This window comes from Prionailurus viverrinus, chromosome B4, assembly GCF_022837055.1.
Source record: "Prionailurus viverrinus isolate Anna chromosome B4, UM_Priviv_1.0, whole genome shotgun sequence".
NCBI classification, from domain to species: Eukaryota; Metazoa; Chordata; class Mammalia; order Carnivora; family Felidae; genus Prionailurus; species Prionailurus viverrinus.
Window position 1 is genome coordinate 130523499 of NC_062567.1, and position 27130 is coordinate 130550628.

At 45.5% G+C, this 27130-nt stretch overlaps 1 protein-coding gene across 6 annotated transcripts in view; it reads right to left on the reverse strand.

Annotated features, from left to right (window-relative positions):
* The window catches only part of ENTHD1 (ENTH domain containing 1), a 104189-nt gene that overhangs the window by 4758 nt on the left and 72301 nt on the right, over positions 1-27130 (reverse strand). For all 6 annotated transcript variants that reach the window (XM_047865401.1, XM_047865402.1, XM_047865404.1 and 3 more), the window contains one exon: positions 8012-8410. In XM_047865401.1, coding sequence (XP_047721357.1) covers positions 8012-8410 — 399 coding nt within the window. The remainder of the gene's footprint in view (positions 1-8011; positions 8411-27130) is intronic.

Below are 27130 nucleotides of genomic sequence, written 5' to 3' on the forward strand. Positions count from 1 at the left end.
GTTCTGTGTTGTAGAAAGTAACAAATGTCCGTAGTAATATTATTTGTAATAGCTAAAAAGACGAAACAACTCAAATATCCATCGGCTGATGGATAGATACATAAAATGTGTTTAAACAGTGGAGTATTAGCCATAAGGAGAGAAGTACTGATTCATGTGACAACATGGCTGAACCCTGGAAACGCTGTGCTACGTCAAAGAAGCCAGACACGAGAGGCACATAGTGTATGATTCCGTAACATGAAACGTCCAGAGTAGGCAAATGCACCGAGGCAGAAAGTAGATCACTGCTTAGGAGGAAGCGTTCGGGGGGAGGAAGGAATGGGGAGTGACTGTTAATGGATACGGGACTTTTTGGGGTAATGAAAATATCCTGGAATGAGTGGTGATGATGGCGCAATTCTGCGAATATACGAAAAGTACTGAATTGTACACTTTAATAGGGTGCATTTTCTGGTGCGTGAATTAGATCTTGTACTTAAAAAAATTTTTTTTAATGTTTATTTTTTTTTTTTGAAAGAGAGAGAGAGAGAGTATGAACAGGGGAGGGGCAGAGAGAGAGTCCCGAGCAGGTCCTGAACTGTCAGCACGGAGCCCAACACGGGGCTCGAACCCACGAACCATGAGATCATGACCTGAACCGAAGCTGGACACTCAACAGACTGAGCCACCCTGGCGTCCCAATCTTGTACTTTTAAAAGTACGATATTTGAAAATTTATTGTCATGATTATCAAGGAGCTACATGAAAAGAAACAGATTTAGGAATAACATAGGATTCGAGAGAAATGCTAATGACTCTGCCTCTAATCACTGATGCTAAACTGTTACTGGGATGACTGGACGATTGGATTAATGCTGAGTCTTCTCACTTACCTACGAAGTATAAATTTGGCTCACTGAATGTAAAAAATCAAATCAGTGTGTCTTTTTGTCTGCACGGAGGCAGGCGGGAGCTGTACAGCTGGAGGAGGTGTTGCTGGGTCCACAGAAACACCACTACTGAAACCCATGGTACAAAAATGGAATCAATGAGATATAAACAAAGGACAGAGCCAGTGAGAACGCTCACCACTAGCCCAGCATGCGAACATATGGATTTTTTTTTCCTACCCCCAAAATTAGAAAGAAAAGTCCAGGGCAGTCTAACACACTTACCCAAACTATGGCTCACGGATATAATGATCTGGCTTCTGTGCATCTTCTATCTTCTTTTTTTCTTTTTGGTATGCATGACAAATGATCTAATGACCTAAAGGAATAGTTTGACCTAGACATAAATAACTTAAAATTTAAACGAAGGGAGAGAAGGAATGGACTGTTCTAGGAACAGAGTTATCCAGTATCAAAAGGTCAAACGAGGCTGCTGCAAATCCATCATTCGGTGAAAATATTAGAACGAGAATATTAACCTATATTAGGTGGCTGAGATCTGCTACACCGTGAGGGTGCAAGTATTTTTAAGTTTACCAAGCTCATCATCTCCAAAGAGTTTTGTAACACCAGACCTGGACCCTTCATATAAACAAATACTTCTTAAAACAATAAAATAGAAAAAAAAAAACACCCCAGAAAGTAGACAGTGTCGTGTCTATCTTCCTTCACCTAGCGTCCCCGGAGACCAGCCATCGATCCTGCCTCATCGTTTCCCGAATTCCTCAACCGCAAGTTACCTGCAGCCATTCCTTTGAGCTGCCCTACTCTGAAATCTTGCTTTCCAAGATTACTTTCCTTCTCGATTCCTTCCAGCCTTCGCATTCCCTTTAACGCATCTACACTTTGGCCTCATCGAGACATCAGGTCCAATAATCTTTTTATTTTCTCGTTATCCGTCACTTGAACCACTTCCTTGCTCCCCTCCTCTCCCCCCACTGCCACGGTTTCTGCTTTATCTGCTGCTAATTCCTAATCCAGGAGTCAGGCAGACCTTTTCTGTCAAGGACCAAACTGTAAATATTTTAGGCTTTACGGGACCTACGGTTTCCATTACAACTTCTCAGCTCTGCTGCTGTAGCACAAAAGCATCCGAAGACTACACGGGGGCCAGTTAGTGTGGTTGTGTTCCAACAAAATTTTATTTGCAGAAACAGGGGGTGACCACATTTGGCCTCAAAGCTATGGTTTGCAACTTCCTGTCCAAATCCTATTTCGATTCAAATATGCTTTCTCATTCCTACCCCCAGGCTGCTCAGCGCTATTGGAGAAAGCACAGATCCTGCAAATTAGGACCCCCACAGATTCTGGCTCTGTCGCTCCATTGTACCAGTGTCTTACCAGCGTCTTCTTCCATTCTCTAGAGTGGCTATTCCTAAATCTCAGCAGACCTTCCACCGCCTTTATACCACTTCCCCTCAGTCTGGGCAGGTGACCTCAGACGATGAGATATGGAGGCCACAACATACAATGTGTGGCACATGAAGGCTCAATACATCGTAATTACTAAAGCCCACCAAACCCATCCCTCACACTCTGACACATCCCTTCCCCTCCTTCCTTACGGGCGCTCAGGGTAAGGTGAGTGTCTTTCTGTTCTGGATTCTAGCCCACTTGCCCCTGACTGTGCCCCATCTCAGGCTAGCCGCCCCCCCTCTCCCCCACCTCACCTGCTCTGCTCTCCAATCTCCCACTTGGTTTCCTTCCCAGCAACAGCCCCTGACGAGCTCCCTGCCCCAGCTTCACCCCTCTCCACATCAATCCTCCACACTCCCCCCACCATAGAAATCAGTAATTTTTCTATAACACATTCAAAAAGCCACTCACGTGGCTTAAGACTTTTAGTGACTTGCATTCTCTTCAAACGGAAGTCCAAACTTCTTAACCTGGCACACACAGCGCTTCGTCATCCGTCCTGGCGTCATTTTCCAGTGCTTTCCTCCATTATTTCTTCACGCACACTCTCCATGGCTGCTTTACTAAGCTGCTTTTGATTCACTTGTCGAATGTTGGGTACCTACCGTGTGCAAGGCACTGTGGTCGGTGCGGGGGCTTCAATAACCAACAGGCAGACGTGGTCCCTCCCTCAGGAAGGCACCATCCCACTCGGGGAGTGGGGGAGACATCAGACAACGTCACGGATATGCAATCACATCCCACTCGAATGGCGGTACGTGCTAGAAGGATAATTACGGGTACCAAGACAACACAGAGTGGGAGGGGGATCTGAAGTAATCAAGGGGGTCAGGGAATCCTGTGGAATCCTGTGGAAGCTGAGCCCTGAAGGAGGAATGCAGCGGGGAAGGGCTGGGTGGGAAGCGTTCTGGTCTGAGGGAACAACAGCGCCAAGCTGGTGAAGCGATTTGGTTTACTTGACAAGCGGAAGCATCACCAGGCTGCGGGGAGAGGCAGAAGCGAGACCGCGCAGGGCAGTGGAAGCCTAGCGACCTTCAGGAACAGGGCGACAGTCCGAGAGGTCTGCCGTCTCAGCGGGGGAGCAGCAGCCGTCAGGTCCTCTGGCCGCTCTGGGGAGAATGAACTGGAGCTCCCTAGGATCTCTTTGGTCCGTCCCAGCTGGGCTCTATTCCTCAGCCTGCAAGGCCCTTTCTGGAAGGATAGGAGTTTCCTTGCTCCTGAGAATAAGCGAGGAACTCCTGGGTCCTTTTGGAAATAACCGGAGTGGATGTGGAGGGTTGGGAGGGGGCTGGGGGCTCGGGGCTCTAAAAGCAGAACTAAAGGGGCGCCTGGGTGGCTCAGCCGGTTGAGCGTCCGACTTCGGCTCAGGTCATGATCTTACGGCTCGTGAGTTCGAGCCCCGTGTCGGGCTCTGTGCTGACGGCTCGGAGCCTGGAGCCTGCTTCGGATTCTGTCTCTCCCTCTCTCTCTGCCCCTAACCCATTCGCATTCTGTCTCTGTCTCTCTCAAAAATAAATAAACATTAAATAAATAAATAAAAGCAGAACTAAAAACATGGAAACTGGGGGTGCCTGGGTGGCTCAGTCGGTTAAGCGTCTGATTTCGGCTCAGGTCATGATCTCACGGTTCGTGGGTTCGAGCCCCACATCAGGCTCTGTGCTGACAGCTTGGAGCCTGGGGCCTGCTTCAGATTCTATGTCTCTCAATCTCTCTGCCCCTCCCCCACTTGTTCTCTCTCTCTCTCTCTCTCTCTCTCTCTCTCCCCCTCTCAAAAATAAACATTAAAAACAAAAACAAAAACACGGACACTGGAGTAAAAATAGCAAACTTTTCTACGGCACTGGCCAGGTCCACATCCTACCCTGAGCACCTGATGTTTGCGAATTCAGGGACCCCCTCCGGCGGCCCCATTCTGTAGATGAAGACAGCGCCACGCAGAGGCCACGCAGCCAGTGGCTGGGCTGAGATTATGAACCCAGGCAGTGTGATCCCAGAACCTGAGCCGCTAACAACTATGCAATCCAGCCATTCTTTGGCCTGTGTTGTGATATATATTACATCTACTGTTTTAAAACAAAATACAGTAGGAAAAGTTTGCTTTAAACAGTTACATGCATTTTAAGAGTGAGAATAAAAATAAAATATACCGCGTTTTATATTTACCCACGTATTTTAGGATTGCCCACATGACTTCCCAGCTCCTCTGCCAGTACCGAAGCTCTCTTTTGATAACCTCAGGCCATGTGACTGAACAGTGCCCTCAGGGCCTTAATTTTGGCTACTGTATTTTTCAGCCCTGGAACTTTGGTTTCATTCATTCACTCTTTTTAAAAAAAATTTTTTGGGGCGCCTGGGTGGCGCAGTCGGTTAAGCATCCGACTTCAGCCAGGTCACGATCTCGCGGTCCGTGAGTTCGAGCCCCGCGTCAGGCTCTGGGCTGATGGCTCAGAGCCTGGAGCCTGTTTCCGATTCCTCTCTCTCTGCCCCTCCCCCGTTCAGGCTCTGTCTCTCTCTATCCCAAAAATAAATAAACGTTGAAAAAAAAAATTTTTTTTTAAATCTTTTAATGTTTATTATTTACTTTTGAGAGAGACAGAGCATGAAGGGGGGAGGGGGAGAGGGAGACACAGAATCAGAAGCAGGCTCCAGGTTCCGAGCCATCAGCACAGAGCCCGGCACGGGGCTCGAACCCACGGACTGCGAGATCACGACCTGAGCCGAAGTCAGACGCTCAACCGACTGAGCCACCCAGGCGCCCCTCGTCTCATTCTTTCTTTGCAGATACTTGTATTCTGGTGAAATTCTCCCTCCTTCCCTCTGTGCTCTTGATCATATTAATCACAGCTATTTTAAAGTACTTATCTTACAATGTCAGTATCTAGCTTCTCTGTGGTTCTGCTTCTGTTGTCTGTTTTTCTCGTGTATTTTAAAAGCCAAAAACTTTGCATGAGAAATTATAGGAGCTCTTAAGCAAGGGCTTCATTGTCTTCTAGAAGACAGATGGAACGCAACACAATCCCTTTGCTCCACTTGGAGCTGGGTTTCGGCATTTGTGAGGGCTGTTCTAGTTCTGGTCTGGTCTCGCCCCTAGATGGGAGTTGTGATGCCTGGGGCGTGGCCTGTCGCAGGTCCCAGTTGAGAGCACGCTACTCACCAGAGCCGCTCCAGTTTGGCAGACCCTGAGCTCCACCCTCTGTCTGTCTCCCAGAGCCGTGAGATGATGAGAACCTTTGCCCTCTAGAAGCTGCCTCCCTTTAGCTTCTTGGCATCACATCCCTAATGTGTGCAACTTAGCAGGAGTAGGTATTTCAGTAAGAAATTGCACAAAGACTTCGGGGCTTTCTCCTCTGTGACTGCCTCTCTTCTGGCATATTCGCCCCTGGAGTCCCTGCCACCTGGGATGCCCCAAACTCCAATCCTATCTCTCAAGCTCAGTAAACAGTGGAGAGCCCAGGCCTCTGATTTTCCCTCAGTTTCCATCATCCTGCTCTGTGAATAGGCAAATGATCCATGGTGGGAAAACTGAGGTGAATGCGGGGCCAACTACAAGTAAACTAGTTTCTTACTTTGCTCACATCATTTCTGACACCAAATGTGGGTTCTGCACACCAAGGATTTCTCTAATTCTCTGGGGACACTAACTGGGTGTCCTATAATTTAACTCCATTCTGGCACTACCCAGAGTTAGTGCAAACACCACAGATGAGAGGCCCAATCCCTCAAGACCGTCCCCCACTTCAGTTGCCACTCACAAGTCTAGGCCTCACATATTTCTGACCTGCCGGCTATAAACTGAGGGATCCCATGATCCCCTCCTCGGGGCCGGTAATTTGCTACAACGGCTCACGGAACTCAGGAAAGTGCTTTGCTTCCTATTACTAGTTTGTTAGGAAGGATACAACTCAGGAACAGCCAAATGGAAAGATGCACCAGACAAGGTATGGGGAAGGGCCCAGAGCTTCCATGCCCTCTCTGGGTGCACCAACCTCCCAGAAACTTCACGTGTTCGCCAACCTGGAGGCCCTCTAAACCCCACTGTCTGGGGATTTTTATGGAGGTTCCGTTACAGAGACATGATTGATCAAATCATTGGCCATTGGTGATGAACTCAACTTCCTTAGAGGTCAGTGGGTGGGGCTGAAAGTTCCAGCCCTCCACTGGCCTGATTGGTTACTCTGGCAACGAGCCCCCATTCTCCAAGACGCACCTCAACATAAACCCAGGTATGGAAGGAAGGGGTTTATTACAAATAACAAAAAGACTCTTCTCACTCCTATCACTCAGGAAATTCCAAGGGTTTTTAGGGAGCTTAGTGCCGGGAACCAGGGATGAAGACCTTATATTTCATATTATATCACAGTGTCACAGTCCCCTTCCTAGGATCTTGACCCATCATGTGTTTTCTACCTCGGTTGTTTTACAGGACTTCAAACCAGCTTTTAATAGTTTTCCAGCTTTAACCAGTATTTTCGGTGGGAGGGTTAGAACAATACTACCTACTTCATTATAAATGGAAGCAAAAGTCCTCCTTGCTCACTGGCTTCAGAGGAACTTCCAGCTAATTTTTATAATTAAGTATACTTGGTACACAGGTAGTGGCCAAAACTATTTTCAATGATCTTTCTGTGGTATTTGTGAAAGAAATGAACTCATAGTAACAACATCCCGGGGGACAGCCAAGCACACAAACCGTCACAGTCATTGTAACCAGTACTAATTGGTTTCCACATCAACAGTCTCTGCAGAACAGCTAATTTGGTGACAGAAGTAAGAATCAGTTTATTTTTAGGCTATTCGATCCCCTAAAATTCTGGAAAGTGCAGCAAGGGGACTGTGCTATCATTCACTGACCTTACTGACACCAAAGTAAATTTCTTTAGCCTCAACATGTTGGCTTCCGTTGTTTGTACTTTTGACCCGAGATTGAGGCAGTTTAGAGTATTTATATTAAAAGCTTTATATTTATATGAGTTAGTAAGCATTATTGTACATAAGAACCAATAAAACGACTCAGTCTTGGAAAAGTGCACAAACAACTTATTCGTTTACTAATTAACTTTAAAGAAGAAAGCATAATTACGACGTAGGCTTTGGTAACTGATAGCCAACAATCTGGATTCCCAATTGGCTTTCTCCTTTACCATCAAGGCCCAAGAATACTGCAACCCTTTTAGTGTTTTATAGGACAGAATGAAGAAGAGATTCCCCACCATTTTGGGGGGGGGGGGGCAATCAGTACACAACACTTTAAAAAAAGGCCGCGTACCCACACATATATATTGTGTGTCTACACATCAATATACATAATAACTCATTTCTTTTTATAAAGTGTCTTCATAGGTAACCTAAACGCCTAACAGGAAGCTCTTATTTAATGCTAGTTCTTTCTAATTTACTCGGAATCAGAATTGCTCAGAACTGGTGCTTCAACAAGTACTTGCGACCCCCAGGGATGAACTGCCTTTCGGCTCTTTGATAAAAGGGGTGCTTTTTCCCAACTGAGAAGTCCCTCTCTCTGGCTTGTATGTTTTAACGCCACTGGATGGAGAGTGAAAGAAGGGAACCAGAAACAGAGACAGAAAGCACAGAAAAATAACAGAAGAACACTTCAGAAGAGCTGTGCGTGTGTGTGTGCGCGCGCGTGTGCGTGCACGCAGACTCACCCCATGTGGTTGCAGTCTTGAGGTTTTCCTCATCCACGTGAACAATGCTGGATCGTGTTGGCTTCTGGCAGTCCTTATTGCTTACCATCTCCTTCACTGGGTCCAATGTTTTGAATGAAGGAGAGACATAGAGCGTCTCTACAGAGGCCTGGTTACAGAAGGTAGAATCTGACTTTGACATCCTTAAATTAGGGCTGACAAACTCTTCCTTATTCGATGACCAGAACGATGGTGAAGTTGTCAATGTGTCAAAGCTTTCTGCAGCTGACTGCTTTTCCAGAGGCATTTGCAAAGGGCTTTCGGTTACGGTACTTGTGATGGTACTGCTGTCTGGTTTCTTGTCCAAACTCACATTTGTCTGCAGAGATGGGCTTTCTTCTGAGGGGGTAGGCACAGCGTCTGTAAAATAACAAGTAAGAACCACGATCAAAAAATACAACTGAAAACACTCTGTTTCAAATCCGTTGCAATTTTCTTTTTTCTTTTCCTTTTTACAAAATTTTTTTTTTTACGTTTATTTATTTTTGAGACAGAGAGAGACAGAGCATGAATGGGGGAGGGGCAGAGAGAGAGGGAGACACAGAATCCGAAGCAGGCTCCAGGCTCCGAGCCGTCAGCCCAGAGCCCGACGCGGGGCTCGAACTCACAGACTGTGAGATCGTAACCTGAGCTAAAGTCAGACGCCCAACCGACTGAGCCACCCAGGCGCCCCTCTTTTCCTTTTTTTAAAGTAAGCTCTACACCACGCATGTGGCTTGAACTCATGACCCTGAGATCAAGAGCCACATGCTCCACGGATAGAGCCAGCCGGGTGCCCCCAAATCCATTGTAATTTTAATAATGGATTTTTTTTTTTAATTTGAGAGAGAAAGAGAGAGAGAGCAAGCAGGAGAAGGGGTCTGGGTAGGGGGAGAGAGAGAGAAAGAGAGAGAGAGAAGCTTAAGCAGGCTCCACATTTGCCTGACATGGGCTCGATCTCTAACCCTGGGATCATGATCTGAGCTGAAATCAAGAGTTGGATGCTCAACTGACTGAGCCACCCAGGCGCTCCTAAATCGGATTTTTTGATGCTATAACAGGATTCTCTATTTAGTTGTTTCTACTTTCTTACTATATTTCTCTTCTGCCTATATAAAGTATACCCCAGCTATTACTGATGCATTAGTCATTTGGTGGCCGCTTCTCTCTCTCTCTCTCCTCACTGAAGCACAAGGAAAGGAAAGCTTCAAATAACTTGTCTTTAAATATTTTTCTCTTCACCCACTTATCTGTCTCTGAAACCACTATATTTTTAGAACCTTCAAACGTTCATCTTTTACAAGATAAACTAGAGAAAATATGCCATATCATACTGGTCTATCCCTACAGAACCCCCAGCTACCAAAAAAAAAAAAAAGGCCCTTTTCCCCTGTAATAAAAAAATGTCTTCTTGCCCTGGTGTCTACACAAAGCCCATGAAAGAAAACCCTGCTTTCGGTAGCAGCCTAATTTTAATAAATCCTTTGTCTATGTGGGAGAAAAGAAGCAATCTTTCAGAGCCGTTGTGATGATTACCAAAATGTAAGGTCCGTCAGGGCGGAATCTTTATCCATTTCATTCATTAACATCACCACAGTAACTAGAATATGACAAAGTACCTGGAGTATAAGGGACAAATAATATTTATTACCAATAGAAGGAATTGAAAGGAGCTGACATTTAAGGTAGGTCTGATATAGGAAGACCTACTGAATCTATGACTTATGAGCCTGGTCCAAATTTCTAGACGCAAACTGTTACCAACACTCCGTGCTAGGGCTTGCTCTGAAGTAGTTTTACCTGAAGTTGGATATGGAAAGAAAGAAAAGTATTTTAAGAGATACAGTTGATGAAGTTAGTGGCATCATGAGGGGGGAATGGGCAAAAGGAAGACTGAGCAGAAGCTCCCAGAAGAGGATACAGGCATTGTGTAATTCACTATCGAGTGTCTACGTATCACCATGCACACCACAACACAGCCTCACAATGCACATTTATACGCCATCATCACCGCTGTCAGGCCCTGAGTTATTACAGAAACACATTTTCATCCACAGTTGGAGGCCAGCCTGGGCGAAATGGCTGCTGGGACGCCATAGCATTAAACAATTCAGGACACGTACCTCACTCCCTCCGTGGGGAGTTCCATTTCTCTCCAACCCTCTCACCTCCAAGCTCTTCCATCTTTTCAAACTGATTCAAGCATCCTGTTCTCTTGCCCTCAACCTGTTCTTTCCTTTCCTTGCCCTCCCCTGTCATTGTCTTTCTCACCATACCTTGTCTGGGGCCCTGTACGTAGTCAGCCTTACACTTCCTCATTCTCACCAGTCCGGCCCCTCCCGGCAAACCGGCCCCCCCGAAGAGACCTTCTTAGGAGTTATCTTTGTGCCCCAGCACTGGAGAGTGTGACCCGTGGGAAGTGTTCAGTAAACGCTTGTTAAGGAGAAGGACAAATAGAAGCACAAGGATAAAGAAAGAGAAAAAGTAGTGCCTTTGTTTTTTAAAAAGTCAAATCAAGTTACTAAAGAATCATTAAAAGGAAGAGTAAATCGGTAGATGAAAATAACTTCTAAAATATCCCTAATTTGCATATGACTGAGTTGTAACTAGCTGGTAAAGGTTTCTGTTAAAGATGCGAATATAGGGGCGCATGGGTGGCGCAGTCGGTTAAGCGTCCGACTTCAGCCAGGTCACGATCTTGCGGTCCGTGAGTTCGAGCCCTGCGTCAGGCTCTGGGCTGATGGCTCAGAGCCTGGAGCCTGTTTCCGATTCTGTGTCTCCCTCTCTCTCTGCCCCTCCCCCATTCATGCTCTGTCTCTCTCTGTCCCAAAAATAAATAAACGTTGAAAAAAAAAAATTAAAAAAAAAAAAGATGTGAATAATTTCCCGGCAGAATGCTAGGCTGACTAGCGCCAAGCACATGTATACCTCACCATGTTTACATAAACACGTTTCTTCAGAGTGGATTTTTGTCAAATATTTTCGCATTGGCTTCTATTTTACATCTGAGAGAAATGGGGGGAAAAGCATTTTTCTATAGTAACAGAGTCACCTTAACACTTAGCAATACGGACAGTAAGATAATTCAGAATGACAATGACTCTCTGATGGAAATATTCATAATAACGCTCAATCTAAATCTCAAAACTGGGATGTATAAAGTCATCTAACAGCCATCATTTTATTTGCTTATTTTCTTATTTTTTTATTTTAAAGTAACCTCTATACCCAACATGTGGCTTGAACTCATGACCCCGAGATCAAGAGTCATATGCTCCTCTGACTAAGCCAGCCGGGTGTCCCTGGCTATTGTGTTAACGTTTAATACAAAAGCTTAACATTATAAAAGAAAAAATTATCTTCAAATTCAACGAAACAAACCAGACTGAAGTCTATCTATCCACTCTCTTTCCCATCTGTCCAGGAGGAACAGTCTTCTGGGTGCTTAGACTTTGGTTTTTAGACTGGTAATCTTTTCAATGAGTAAAACACTATGATCTAAAAGAAGAAAGCAGTATGGAAACCAATTTGTCAATAAATTTCATATAAAAAAATAAATAAAAGAAGAAAGCATGACAACAATTCAAAAATAATGATTTAAAAAAGATTTTTTGATAATGTTTATTTTTGAGAGAGAGAGAGAACGCGTGCGCGCAAGTACGAGCAGGGGAGGGGCAGAGAGAGAGGGAGACACAGAATCCGAAGCAGGCTCCAGGCTCCGAGCTGTCCGCACAGAGCCTGATGCGGGGCTTGAACTCACAAACTACGAGAACATGACCTGAGCTGAATGAAGTCAGTCGCCTAATGGACTGAGCCACACATGCACCCCTATTTTATTTTATTTTTTTTTAATGTTTTTATTTATTTTTGAGACAGAGAGAGACAGAGCATGAGCAGGGGAGGGGCAGAGAGAGAGGGAGACACAGAATCTGAAGCAGGCTCCAGGCTCCGAGCTGTCAGCACAGAGCCTGACACGGGGCTCCAACTTGAGGACCGTGAGATCATGACCTGAGCCGAAGTCAGATGCTTAACTAATTGAGCCACCCAAGTGCCCCTCAAGTTTCTTTACCTTTTTTTTTTTTTTTAAATTTTTTTTTTCAACGTTTATTTTTATTTTTGGGACAGAGAGAGACAGAGCATGAATGGGGGAGGGGTAGAGAGAGAGGGAGACACAGAACCGGAAGCAGGCTCCAGGCTCTGAGCCATCAGCCCAGAGCCCGACGCGGGGCTCGAACTCACGGACCGCGAGATCGTGACCTGGCTGAAGTCGGACGCTTAACCGACTGCGCCACCCAGGCGCCCCGTGTTTCTTTACCTTTATTACCATCTATTTCTCACCCTGCACCCCCAACACTGGACCACCCCCTCCGCTTCTCTATCTACTTAAATCCTATCAACTTCTCAAGGCCTCCACCTCGACTACTTCTGGAAACCATTTCCAATCACACCTACCTAATCCTTCCCTTCTCTCAATAATAAATATTAGTTTCTGTAAACTCATTTTTTTTCCACCTAACAATATGCTGTATACAGCCTATCACACATCGTACTAACTTCCCACATTCTGACTTTAGAGCCTCGACCATGCTTTAGCAGGTAGGAGGTGTGCAAAGGTGAGTTAAATAGGATAATTTATAACTTATCTAATATAAGTGTTATATGTGGATTTTGTGTATAATAATGTACAGTGCATGTAAAGGCTAAAAATTAAAATTAAAGATTAAAGATTTTAAAGAATAAAAATTAAAGATTAATCAAGAAACACTTGTTGAACATCTACTGTTCGCACTGGACTGTATTTAACTCTGCAGGCACATAAGTGGAAGTCATGGTTCCTACTGTCAACGAATGTTAAGATCAAGCATGGATTTCATTTAAAAAAAAATTTTTTTTTAACGTTTATTTATTTTTGAGACAGAGAGAGACAGAGCATGAACGGGGAGGGTCAGAGAGAGGGAGACACAGAATCTGAAACAGGCTCCAGGCTCCGAGCCATCAGCACAGAGCCCGATGCGGGGCTCGAACCCACGGACCGCGAGATTGTGACCTGAGCCGAAGTCGGCTGCTTAACCGACTGAGCCATCCAGGCGCCCCAAGCATGAATTTTATATAAGCAGATAGGTAGATAGGGAGAGAGAGAGAGAAAGAAGGAAGGAATATATATACATATACGTGTATACCTACAAAAGTATATGGACAATAAACACATAGAAATAACTAATGATACAAGTTACCAGTTAAATTTCACAGTGTCTAAGAGGTTGTAGTTTCTCAATAAATGAGTAAACGTGAAGAATAAATGTGTATAATACAGTAGATAATAATACAGTAAATTTGTATAATACAGTAAATATTCTGTATCTGTAGAATACAGTTTCAGATCGGGTTCCCCCAGAAGCAGACTTGGATGCAGGGAGCATCCTGCAAGTCTGAGAAAAAGACTTGGATGCAGGGAGCGGGTTTGGCCGTCGATCCCAAGGGCACGAGTGAAGGAGTGGGCATGGTGAAACAGAAAAGGGATCAAGTCAATAGAGCGTACTACTGACCAGATTACCATGGTGCGCAAATGAGGTTCGATCCTGCGGGGTGCTGCAGGGTTGTCCTTTCAGGAATGGGAAGGTGGAACACGAATGCAGAGACTCTCGCCTTCACTGGCTGAGGGTTGCGCTCACTAGTGCTAAATCTGGGGCATGTCTAGGCGGTCCCGCACTTACGCCGAACAGGTGGTGTCTGGGCTCCAGAGGAAACCCCGGTAGAGGACACTCGCGGTGGATAGGGGACCTGGTCACCAGGGCTGCCGCTGAACTCAGAGGTAGGCCAAGAGAATACGGGGTGGGGGCATTAACAGCATTTGCTACAAGACATATTCATTTCTCAGTTTTCCTTCCCCCATACCCACTGGAATGACAGAAGTGGCACAAAGAGGTACAGACCTAGGACGGCAAATAGAACAGGAGAGAAGAGAGGACAACAGAAGATGGGCGATGTCAACACTGTTGGAAAAGGAACCAGTGACGGAGCGAGGAAGCAAACCCCAAATACCTGCAGAGGGGAAGCCAGTGTGGAGGAGATCAGCTCTTACCACAGAGCTCCAGAAAGTCTCAGGAGTGGGAGGAGGGGGCGGCCTGGAAGGCTGGGACCTTGTGCCTCGTGATTTTGGGGAGAGGACCTTCTTTCGTACAAACAGTGGGAGGTGTTGTTGTTGCCTGGACGTTCAAATAACTGCAGAAGAGTGTGGATGGGCTGTGCTCGTTATTGAGCTATTGTCTCTTGGCTTTGTGATGCTGGGGACGGGGCACCACAAGGCACACCTCTGCTTTGCTGCTTCATTTTGAACTACGGTTTTTCCAGAACTATAGGACCCTACTATTCTTTCTTTCGGTTCTTCAAATTTGCCACGTTTCCTCCTTGCACCAAGCCTTCACCCATGCTGTTCTTTGTGCCCGAAATGCTCTTCTTCTTCTTTATACCCAACTGATTTCCAGTTTCCAAGGTTATGTCCATTAGGTGGACATAGCTCCGTGTTTTCGCTCGTGCTGCTCCCTCAGCCTAGAATGTCCTCCAGCCCTGCCCTTCTCCTCCATCAAAAATGGTTTCATTTGTCCAACCCCAATTGAAATACTACTGCTTTTGTTAAATACCTTTATCCTCCAAGTTAAAAACGAATCCCTCTTTTCTTTGCTTTTGCATAATTCAATGTGAATATTCATATTTTTCACTTAGTTCATTGTTTCAGAGATCAGTCACTCGTTTGACAAATATTTATTAAGTACAAGGACGTGGCAGGCACTCTTCTAAGCTTTGTAACACTAGTAAAAAATGTGTTGTTTATCACTCATTATAATTTGTTTACAGATCCATCGCCTCCAGGAGACTACAAACTCCTTCAGGGCAAACATCTTGATTTCAGCTCCGGTCATGAGGTCATGATCTCAGGGGTTCGTGAGTTGGAGCCCGCCTAGGCTCCTAGGGCTCGGGGCTGACAGCGGGGAGCCTGCTTGGGATTCTGTCTCCTGCTCTCTCTGCCCCTCCCCCACTTGCTCTCTACCTCTCTCAAAATAAATAAAAACAAACTAAAAAAAAAAAATAAATGAAAAGTCTGGTAGAACCTGCTGTACCAAGTGTACTGACAATTCTCATGGTTCATAAGTGTAAGTAACTGAAGTTTACCTTGGGGTCACTCCTCTCCTCCCTGGTGTCACTTTTAGAGATGCAGGGCCATGTGGAGGAGGACTGAGTCATTAAGTACACAACTGGCCCATTGTCTTTGCCTATCTGTCTCTTCCCAGAAGGGCTTCGGGGTAGATGTTTTCTTGGAGCCATATAAAGGATGCACAACATTTATGGAAAAATTTCTGAACTCCGCGGGAACTCCTGGGGATTTGCTGGAGAACAGCAATAAATATTAACTCTATATGGTTGAATACAAAGCACAGAAATGTATACCCTGCACACACTAAAACAATTGTTTCATGAGGGCCTCCCAACTTACTCTGGGAGAGAATTTCTCTAAATTCCACTAAAAAGCCGAGAGGACTACAGAGTGAATTAATTTGGTTGGCTTGCTTTATCAGGTTTCTCATTTTCTTTCAATTTAAAACCTGCATGTCAAAGAGCTTTGTTCTCAAGTATCTGTCTGGCAGACTCCGGGGTGAGAAGCTCAGTATTAAATTATGAGACTGTCCCCGGTTTTCTTTATTGTACAGTGTTTTACACCTGCCAATATACGTGATTAATGCAAAACAGGACCTCGACACATCGGTCATTGTAAAGCTGGTTTGATTACTCTTGATAGTTATCTTTAGGAAGAAGCTTATTCCCTGTGTAAGGCATCAGACTGCAAATTTAAATACAGACTATCACTAAGATGTCTGCAGTAAGGAAAAGGAAAAACAAACCAAACCAACCAAACAAACAAACAAATGCATCACCTCTCCATGCTCTGAGCCTAAGGACAAAAGAGAAGAGCTATGTTGGCGAAGGTACCGAAAATGTTTTTGCTCATTTGGAGACGATGATGAGATCATTTTTGAAAGGGAACATTGGATTTAATTCCGGGTTAAGAGACTTTGCCTACAGGTAGGAATATTCTGTACTGGTAACTCTTTTCTCAATTTTCAATAATTCCCCTGCCTCGTTTCAGGTACTGTAATCATTGCATATTATTTTATATTCCATTATATGGTGACTCTGATAATGGGTGTTAATTCCAGCCCAGCGATTGCTGTGATCAATTCTCCTGCTGGTCTGACGCACGGTATCCAATTACAGCTCCGAGGCGGAGAGCTGGCAAGCGTGACAAAAGGTGGATGCCAAAATAGGTCTTTCTGGAGCTTAAAAATGTGTAGCCGAAGGAGCTTCTACTTTTGCAATTATTTAATCAAAGGACATAGGATCTGACGATAATAGGTCTATTTTGCTAAGAGGCCACAGTTATAAATTATTAATATAGAGGAGTGATTTGAATTGCTCATTAATATATTGGTTTAAAGTAGACAAGCCACTAATTTTAAGGTGGATGTGAAACTTGAATAACATGTTTGACGTGAAAATCTTAATACAGTTTTCTTACAGTGTACGAGCGAAACCTCAAATCATCATAATACGTTAGAACAGCTATATTCTCCCTCTGACCCGTGTTAAGTGCGTGCGCACACACAGATGCAGGCTCTGAAAGTTTCACTTCATCATACATCACTGCGTTTAACTGCAGAATATAGTGTACCCAAGTTTTACAAACAGAAAATATTTTGGAAAGCATGGCTATGAAATACGGCAAGTATATTTACTACTTCTTTCAATATAAATTTGCGATAATGGTTTAACTTCTCATAAGAAAACAGAGACATGGCATATCTAAAGGTACTTTTCTTTAAAAGCCTCTTCAATAGACAACGTACAACTTACAGCTTCTCTTTTAAAACAGGCTCAATCCTTTTTTTTTTTAAAGTTTACCTTTTTAAAAAATTTTTTTTATTATTTTTTTTAACGTTTATTTATTTTTGAGACAGAGAGAGACAGAGCATGAACAGGGGAGGGGCTGAGAGAGAGGGAGACACAGAATTGGAAGCAGGCTCCAGGCTCCGAGCCATCAGCCCAGAACCCGACGCGGGGCTCGAACTCACGGACCGCGAGATCGTGACCTGAGCTGAAGTCGGCAGCTTCACCGACTGAGCCACCCAGGCGCCCCCAGGCTCAATTCTTTAAATCAAAACAAAAAGTTTAAAAAACGATTTAGAAGGCAAATCCTATTATTTCTTAGAGAATACGGTTAATACTGTTAGATTTGCTGAAGACATCTATTCTGTAAAACATATCATCAAATGAAATAAACGGATCATTCTTCAAAAATAAAAAAACGAAAAAATAAGTAGGCAGAAGACTCTCAGGCCATGAAAACGGATCACGGCAAATGGATTATGAAATAGGTACGGGGCGCTCATGATTACATTTTATGCCATAGTTACGGTTCCCCCCATAATAAAAATCCAAATTTCCCTTAATAGAGAATCATTATGGAAACTGAAGCTCAACAGGTCTTTGGGAAACTAGTGCTCATTACCTATCTCAGTGTTTCCTGCTGTTTGGGCTAGAGGTTAAATGGAAATTGGCCTGTGGCACACGAGGGTCTCCTGCTCTACAGAGCCCTCTCCAGGCAGGTGCTTGAAGACCTAAGTGTTTGTGACCATCAGACCGATCCATAGAATGCCAACAAAACCCCACAGGGCACCGGAGGAGAAAAAAAAAAAAAGAAAATAAATTGGTCAGAGGCTCAATTCTGACATGAATGAGATACATGAAACGCTCGAAGTGGTACCTGGCCCACAGATACTCTATATAGTTCCTGGCTGTTGTTATGATGGAGCGGTCTGAAGGCGTTCCCGCCATGGCCGTGACTAGAGGCAGATGGGACCTTGGATGTCCCAGGCACTCTCCCCGCCCCCCCCCGCCCCAAAATTCCTGTATAGGTAGACCACGGGCAGGATGCAGGTTCTCTGTGCCCACTGTTCTTAGAAGGTGGTATTTGAGACCAAGAGAACTGGTGTTCTGTGGAAAGATGATGATGAACAACTGTAATTCGCAAACGTTTTCCCTCGTTAGATGCACAGAACAATGAGAAACTTTTACTTCAATGCAGCGTAAAAATCTTGTCTAAGTCTGCAACACAGCAACGCACCTGAGAATATCATTTACGCTGTGAATTCAGATGAAGTATTATTTCTCCTGAAGTAAGGATGCTCTGTTTTCCACACTAAGCTGAGAAAAAAAAACCCTCACCTATTAAAACTTCGTATATTATAACATATACGTCCCTTTGGAACACACCTTCCCGAATACCTAAAAGGACACGTGCCATTTCTCTGTCCCCAGGCAGGATCGGAGTGTGGTCCTTGTTCTTAGAGCTCTTCGCTTATATTTTTATAATATGACTTACAGCACTATCCTGTAATTTACCTATTAATGTTTCATTTGCTCTTTTTATTCCAGCACCTTCCACATATTTTCATTTGTTCGTTTACGCAACAAATATTGGGGATGGTGCAGTGCCCGAAAATACAAAAGCCACCAGAATTATCCCAGCAAAACCTGTCACCATTGCAATTTGTTGGAATTACAAAACACAGAAGACATAACCATAGATACACTTAATACGTTTAAGGAAATAATACAAGCTTGAAAATATAAGCAAGGAATAAGATTATAAAAACAGACCCAAGCAGAAGATCCAAGTAGAGGTTGTAAAAGTGAAAACTAGAATGGCTGAAATTACAAAAATAGTTGGTTTTTTAAGCAGCGGGTTAACCCTAGCTGAAAAGAAAATTAGGAACTGGAAGATAGGGGCGAAGAAATTATTTAAAAATACGGCACAGAGATCAAAGTGAAAGAAAATCTGGGCGTGAGGGGAGGCGGTATGGCGGATGGAGTGTTCTCCCACTGATGCCATGTCTAGTCAGAGCGCAACCCTCCTTCCGGTCTCTGATGACCCCCCCCCCCCCCCCACTGCCACCACCGCATGTCAGCCATGCTGAATCCCTCAAAAGAGTCCCCACACACACCTGGTGCTATCACACCTCTGGGCTTTTGCACTGGCTGCTCTCCCTTCCTGGCCTACTCTTCTTCTCATCTGGAGGTTGAATTTGATCTACTGATGGGACAAAGCTCCCTCCTCCGAGCTCCGCTCTATTCAGTGTCAGAACAGAGGAAGGGCAATACGAGACAAGTGTCTATCTCTTCCTCATCTGGCCGCTGTTGTGATCATGTATCTCTTGGCAGCTGCCGTTTCTTTGGCTAATGTGGCCGTCCCCGGCCGCTCTACAGCAGGCACCCGAATGCTGGTTCTCTTGTGCAGTGAATATGAGAGGCTCTTCAGTGCACCCTGGGGAGCCCCCTAACCACACCGTTCCCTAATGCAGGACATCCAGGTCTGGTTCAACTTACTCGAACCACCTCCCTGCTGCGCCCTCCCTCCTGGGACTTCCGGTGTTTGCATCTAGCGCCTTGGGCCTGGAACACATTTGACTCCCCGGGGCCTCCGCTCCTCTCCTCTCCCGGGTGACTGACTGCTACTGTAGAGAGTTCACAACTGTTAAGTTCATGGTCTCCACGCCCCCCCGGGGTCCTCAGGAGTGTCCAGGAATCCTTTCTGCGTGTCCTTTCTCTCCCATTCCTCTCAGAGACAATTCCAAACTTTCCCTGCTCTCCTCAAAGCTCCCTTGTCAACTAGACCTTTCTCTTATTTTTAGTAGATGACCTTGTCCCCTCTTCGTCAAGATAAGAGAGGTTTTTCAACTGATTTGCTTCAGCTTCTCTCCCTCTCTTCAGCCAACTGAACCACAATCCACAACCACTCCTCACAGCCTTCCCTTCGGTCTTGAGGGTCTGAGACCCTTCTTATGCCTACTCAGGCCTGTCCTGCCATCTGTGTCACCGAAACACCCACTCAAGTGGAACCTAGTCTCCTTTATTTTAAATATTTCTCTGGGCCTTTCTGCTAGTGTCTCTCTGTCTTGCTCCCCGCAGCCAACGACACTGAAAAACAAATTTATCTTCTCCCTCTGAATTAATTTCCCTCTTTCCTGTTCAACTCCTCAAAACACCACAGTCTGGCTTCCATTCCTACTTCTTGACTGACGCTGTCCTGTCTGAGGACCACTGACCTTTTCCACCGCTAATTCCAATTTCCAGTCCTGGGTCACAGGACATCCCTGTGTCATTGAAGATTGGTTAGTCTCTCCCCACTCTGCACCCCTGGGAGCGATAACGGTGCACAGGACCAGGACCAGCAGCGGAGGTGACCAGTTTCTCTGGATGTACGCTGAACGAGAGCTGCTATGAAAGGAAGCTCGGGGGTGACGCCAAGGTTTGCAGGGATGACGCATCTCTATTCCGGCTGCCTGTTCGTGACACCGTCCTCTTTGCCATTCTACAGGTTCATTCTAATACGTGAGTTTGCAAGTGTTTGTAGTTCTTTATCCTATTTGGTATATATTATGCTCCCTGTATCTTTAAATTCGTGCCTTTCATCAGTTCTGGAAAAATGATCTCCTATTATCTCATCAAAGAGTGCCTCCCACTGGCTGTACAAGACTTCCCGACTTGCCATTTGTGCCTCAGCTTTAAAAAAAATACTTTCCATCTTCTTGGCCTCCTTGCAGCATTCTGGGGAATTTCTTCTGCTACACATTCCAAGTCACTACTTCTCACTTCGGTTTGATCAAATCTGGTGTTTAATCCATCCACATCCACTGAATTTTTACTTTCAAACAAGTTTATTTTTCCTTTCCAAAAGTTTTATTTGGTTATTTTTCAAATGTGTCTAGTCACCCGGCCCTTACTGATTCCATCTTTTTTTTTCCTTTAAACATTTCATACTCAGATAATATTCTATCGCCAATAGTTCAAATCTGAAATCCTCAGAGGCTAAACTTGCTGTCTGCCTCTTTGTAGACTCAGTCATGAAGGCTTATTCTCTTGTGTTTCCGGCGATCACTGATTGTGACATCAGGTTGAGGTTAATCTGTAAGAGTCTTGGGTCTCAGTGGGGCCTCCAGAAAGGATCTGTATTTTTGTCACACCTAAAGCCAGTGCAGCCCCCTTGGATGCTCCACTTAAAGCCAAGTTTGAGGCTCTGCTTCCTCCCTGCTGTGGGCTCCAGCCTGCGGTCTCTGATCTCTGATCGTGATGATGTCAGCATTCGCCTTCGGGGAAAACCTGCCTTTGGAGTCCTTCACACCCACAGCTCCCTGCTCCAATCAGGTTCCAGCTCTTGGGTTTAGACACGTGGGGTTTGTTCCAGTCTGCCCTCGAGATTTCCCTTAGTTCCCACGAACCCAACAATGTATTAAAAGGTAGCTTTTATCCAGAATCTAGGTTGGAGACTCTTCAGAGTATCTAGTCCACCACACTACTGAAAATGTAAGAAGTCAGGAGTATAGTTTTTATCCCATAGATGATGAAAAGCCACTAAAGGCTGTTTTGAAGATTTGTGTGTTATACAGATCTCTGTGGAGATTATGTGGCAGACAGGAGCGAGGCTCGGGCCAAAAGATCGGCGACAAAGGTGTCCTAATAGTGCAGGTGACAGATGACAAGAGCCCACAAACTAGGGACAGAGATGACAGTTAAGATAAGATTATCATAATTTAGTGATTGAATACTTCTGAATAATTGAGCTTTTTCCAAGTTTGTAGGTAGCAGAGGACTGGTAGCTATCATTATCAAAGTATTAAGGACTCCTTTCTGGGTTTTTCTTCTCTAAGTCAAATGAATCAAATACCTCCAAGGAAGCAAAACGCCCTTTTCATCTATATTTATTCAAAGCATTTGACCTTGGCAGGAGCCACACTAAGCTCTCGAGATTTGTAACTGCTGTAGCCCTTTGCTTGGCTTGTCTCAAGGCCATACTGCGTGCTGATCCAAAGTATAAAAGACACCTGCCGCAAACCCTGACTTCCAGAATATCTTCGTAGTGCACTAGTGCTGTCGTCCCTTTCCCATCCCCCCACCACACTAGCACAAGCACGTGCCTGTGCGCGCGCGCGCGCGCGCGCACACACACACACACACACACACACACACATCTTCCAAGAAGGAAACAAAGGACATTTACAGGAGTCTAATCAACCCATCAGAAACCAGGTCATTCATTGTCTACTTCACCCAGTCCTCTCAAGCATCCACACTCCGTTGTAAGGAGGACAGCAATATGAAGAGGAAAAAAATCAAGCGCCACTGTTCACATTTTGTTCAAACTGCTAACTTCAGGGAAACTGAAGCTGTGGTTTGAACGTGTTGGGCATGCTGGACTGTCATCAACAACAAGGGTAAAGAGATGAACCGCGAGATTGCTCTCGGGAGGGTATTAAGGGATTGGGCACGTCTGGTGATGACCTACATTTGAGGTTTGTGGTGCCTCTTTTTTTTTTTTTTTTAATAGTAATGGGATGCTCGGATATCTGATATGCACAGCAGACATACAACCACCATCCAGAAACCACAGTTAGAATTTTTAAAAAATTAGGTGTTTCAAGGAAAGAGAGACTGATTAAAGAAGTAGGAAAAACAATCATCTAAGTTCCAATTTAGTTACTTTAGTGTACTGATATCCAGGATTTCCAGCAGGCAGGGATTTAAATAGATGTCTCATAGGCACCTCAAATGTAACATATCCAAGATGCAGCCCTTAATATCCCCCAACCCGTTCTCTCCCCACCGCCTTTCCCTTCTCACTAAATGACATCACACACTCACTTCCCAAAGGCAGAAAACTAGGGGTCATCCTTGTTCCCAGACTCGTCCTCCCTCCAACAACCAGTCATCAGGAGTCCTGGGGACTGAACTCCAAAATGTATCTCAGATCTGCACACTCTTCTCCATGGCTGCTGCCTCCGCTCTCAGTCATGGTCACTTGGACAGTCTACCTAGGCTCTCCATCGATCTTTCTGTTTCTGTCTCCCCCGCCCCCCCCCCCCCCATAATGCATTCCCCAACAGTTTCTATTTAAGTAAGTAACAAATCAGATTACAGCATCCCTGTGCTTCAAATGTTCCCACTGTGCTCAGAATTCGGTCTGAAACTCCTCCCTCTGACTACACTGTGGTCCCCGGTGACGTGGCTCCTGTCTGCTTTTCTCTGATCTCCACAAGCACCCCCGTCCCCTCACTTGCTTGCAATTCTAGGAGCAAGCTAACCTTTCCTCCTGCCCCTGAGCCTTTGAACTCGCTGTTCCCTCTGCTTGAAATGATCCTTCCAGGCTGCTTCGTCCTTATTTCTCTGTGTAGGGGCTTTCTCTTGCTACCCTGACTAAAGCTTACACGCTCCCATCGCTTCACCGAAGCTCCTGTTCGTTTCCGTAACAGCACGTAGTACATTCTGTAATTACACCTTCACCAGAAGTTCCTTGAGGCAGACAGGGCCTGCCATGCTCGCGGCCACAGCTTCATGCCTACCGCCAGGGTCTGACCCATGCTACAAACTCGTTGAATTAAAACCTGTTGACTTAAAACCAAATTTCTCAATCTTCCCTCCTAGAATTTGACTACTGTTGAGCAACCAATACCTAGTTGCGAGCAGCCATTTTGGTTTCTGCTTCTAAAAAGCTGAACAATCTCTGGGGTTTTGCCCTAATTTAGAGAGTTAGCTTACTAAGTTGGGGTCCGGGGAACCTCCAGCTTTACAATCAATAAGAATTACAGCAATACTCCTGATCAGAATTAAGATTAACAGGGGCGCCTGGGTGGCTCAGTCGGTTGGGCGTCTGACTCCAGCTCAGGTCATGATCTGACAGTTCGTGGGTTTGAGTCCCGCGTCGGGCTGTGTGCTGACAGCTCAGAGCCTGGAGCCTGCTTCGGATTCTGTGTCTCCCTCTCTCTCTGCACCTCCCCTGCTCGTCTTCGATCTCTCTCTCAAAAATAAACAAACATTAAAAAAAAAAAAAAGATTAAAAAATCATGTGGCCTTATTGAATAGAATTCTGTTTCAACAGAGAATCAGCAATATTGAGCATTCCTTGTATGTCTCATTGCATCTTTACCCTGAGGACACCCTGAAGCCTCCACTCTTCTCCTGTCAGCATCTTACCAATTTCTGACTCATCCAGTATTCAGTTCAGTAAAGATGAACAGAGCGCCCACTCTGTGTTAGGCGCCGTGCTAGGAACCGGCGCTAGAGGTATAGTACTGGGAGTCAGAGTGTCCCTCCCCACAAATTGAATCCCCAAGGCCCTTCGCCAAGCATCGTCACCTAAACACGAAGCCATGATGCCCAAGAGGGAGTGTCATGATGGGTCAGAGATGAAGACTTAAATTAAAAGCAAAAGCCAGATAAGCCTGTCGCAGACGGAGTTTGGAGGGAATATTGGTTCAGCCTGTCTCTCCCTCCCTTACCCCTGTAGGCGTCTACCACAGACTAAAGAACCTCTGAGGGAGGAGACGAACGGAAGAAGCAGGAGTTGGATACTGGCAAGGAGGTCTTGTACCCTAAGCCCATGCCGGGCCCAGTCATGGGAGTTGGGGAGGCGAGGGAGAGGCCGGTCATCTATCTATCCAACAAGTAGTTCTCGAGCCCTTATGGTCACCTGGCCACCCTTCTAGGCCCTGGGCATCGGCATCAGCATCAGCATCAGCATCAGCATCGGCAGTGAAGAGAAGAGAAGAGAAGAAAATTCTTTCCCTCGTGCTGCTTTCATTCTGAGCACGAAGAGGGTTTCTGCTTGGGCCCCAGGTGGAGCCTGGAACAGCAAGCGACACTTAGAATCCCCCCATCTGTCTTTACTTCCCACCAGCGACACAGGATGGAAGCAGAAGAACAGAAATGCAGGTGGGGGGTGGGGGGCAACCGCCCAGAGGTCCCCACTACGCGCGAGAGAGGTGTGGGAAGCATCCAGCGGTGTGTCAAGGCTGCGGACTCAGCTGGGGGATCGAGAGAGAGGGAGAGTGGCAGAAGCGAAAGGGCCTCACCATCGGGGCAGCGAGGACGGCGAGTGCAGGGCCTAACAACTTAACTCCAGGGCACTGCTATTAAGATGCCCGCGGACACCGGCAGAACGAGACGTGGACAGAGAACGGTGGCTTCCCCTCAGCAGAAGGCAGTGTGAAGAGGTGCCCATCCCCAAAGCCGCGAGGCTGAGCTGGTCCCCGAAACTCGGATGCCGTCCTCGAGAAGAGGGAGGAGAAAGGGAAATCCTGAAGCGACCGAGTGTAAGGCAGAGATGGCTAAGAAAACAAAATAACCAAGGTTATCTTTTCTGTCATTGGAGAAATTTAAGATGATTTTCCGGCACACTGGAGGTCACAGCTTGAAAATACCGTGCCGATGGCTCAGGGGTGAATAAGAACCACCTCTGCCTTTGAGGGTCTCTTCCACCTCCCAGATGGCCCTCTGTCTTTCTTCACCAGCTCTTTAAACTCCCCACGAAGAAAGTCACTCAGCTCTCTCTGCCCTCCAGACTTTCCTCCCTCTGAAACTCACTAACCACCTTGAGTAACAGCATCTAGAAACCGGGGAGAAATCATCCATGCTGCGCCTCTGGGCTCCTGCCACACCAGAGACAGATCCTGGTTTCAGACCAGACTTGAAGTGATAGGAGAGGAAAAGCTAAATAAATACTCTCTGGACCAGCACCAGTGCTCATGCGCGAAGTTCCCTCTTGACGTCCTTGAGCATGATCGCGAGTTGTATGTGTTTTGAGCACTTCCTGCTAAAAGCAGGCATAAACAGACTTTCTTTAGCTAATGTTACAGTCAAGTGTCAACTAGGGATGAGGAAAATTCTACAAAATTTCAAATGTTTATTTATTTGACAGAGAGGGAGGGAGAGAGCGAGCATGCACATGCACACGTGAGTGGGGGAAGGGCAGAGAGAGAGACAGAGACAGAGACAGAGAGAGAGAGAGAAAATCCTAAGCAGGGTCTGTGCCCCAACATGGGACTCAATCCTACAAACCGTGAGCTCATGACCCGAGCCAAAATCGAGAGTCGGACGCTTAACTGACTGAGCCACCCAGGTGCCCTGAAAATTCCACAAAATTTCAAAAGATGACTCTGATGGTAGTGAACCTCATCAGTGAACTTGGAATACACCCATGGGCGGCTCGTGCTGCCCTTCTTTTGCAAAACTACGATAGCTCTTCTCTGAAGACACTTTTGAAGCGTATGCAAAAAATACAGGCAGAGAGCACTGCGAGGAGGACTGTATTCAACTTAGGAGCGTTTCAATGACCCTTATTTAGCCAACAAATATCTAGTGGACACTTACAATGTGCTAAGCACTGGGTTAGAGGCAGAGAATAAAATGATGAACAAGACACAGACTTCTCTCAAAAAAAAAAAAATCATAGTCAGATCGATAGAATAGAATAGAGAGCCCAGAAATAAACCCACGCATATAATGGTCAATTACTTTACTACAAAGTAGGGGCTCCTGGGTGGCTCAGTCGGTTAAGCGTCTAACTCTTGATTTCGGCTCAGGTCATGATCTCACGATTTGTGAGTTCAAGCCCCATGTTGGGCTCCACGCTGCCCGTGCAGAGCCTGCTTGGGATTCTCTGTCTCCCTCCCTCTCTCTCTCTCTCAAAATAAATAAGTAAACTTAAACAATTTTACTATAAAGCAGCCAAGCATATACAATGGGGAAAGGACAGTCTCTTCAGTATATGGTGCTGGGAAAACTGGACAGCAACGTGCAGAAGAATGAACCTGGACCAGTGTCTCACGCCATACACACACTAACTCAGGATGGCTCAGAGATTTCAACGTAAGACCTGAAACCATGGCACTCCTAAAAACCACGGCACGGCATGGCATTCCTAAAAGGAAACGTAGGTGGCAAGCTCCGTGACATCAGTCTTGGTGAGGATTTTTTAAATTTGACACTAAAAGCAAAGGCAACAAAAGCAAAAGACAAGAAGTAACAAGTGTTGGTGGAGATGTGGAGAAAAAGGAACCTTGTGCACCGTGAGTGGGAAATTAAATTGGCGACTGCACTGTGGAAAACGGTATGGAAGTTTCTCAAAAAAATTAAAAACGGAACTACTGTATGATTCAGCAATTCCACCTCTAGGTAGTTATCTGAAGAAAATGAAAACACTAATGCGAAAAGATA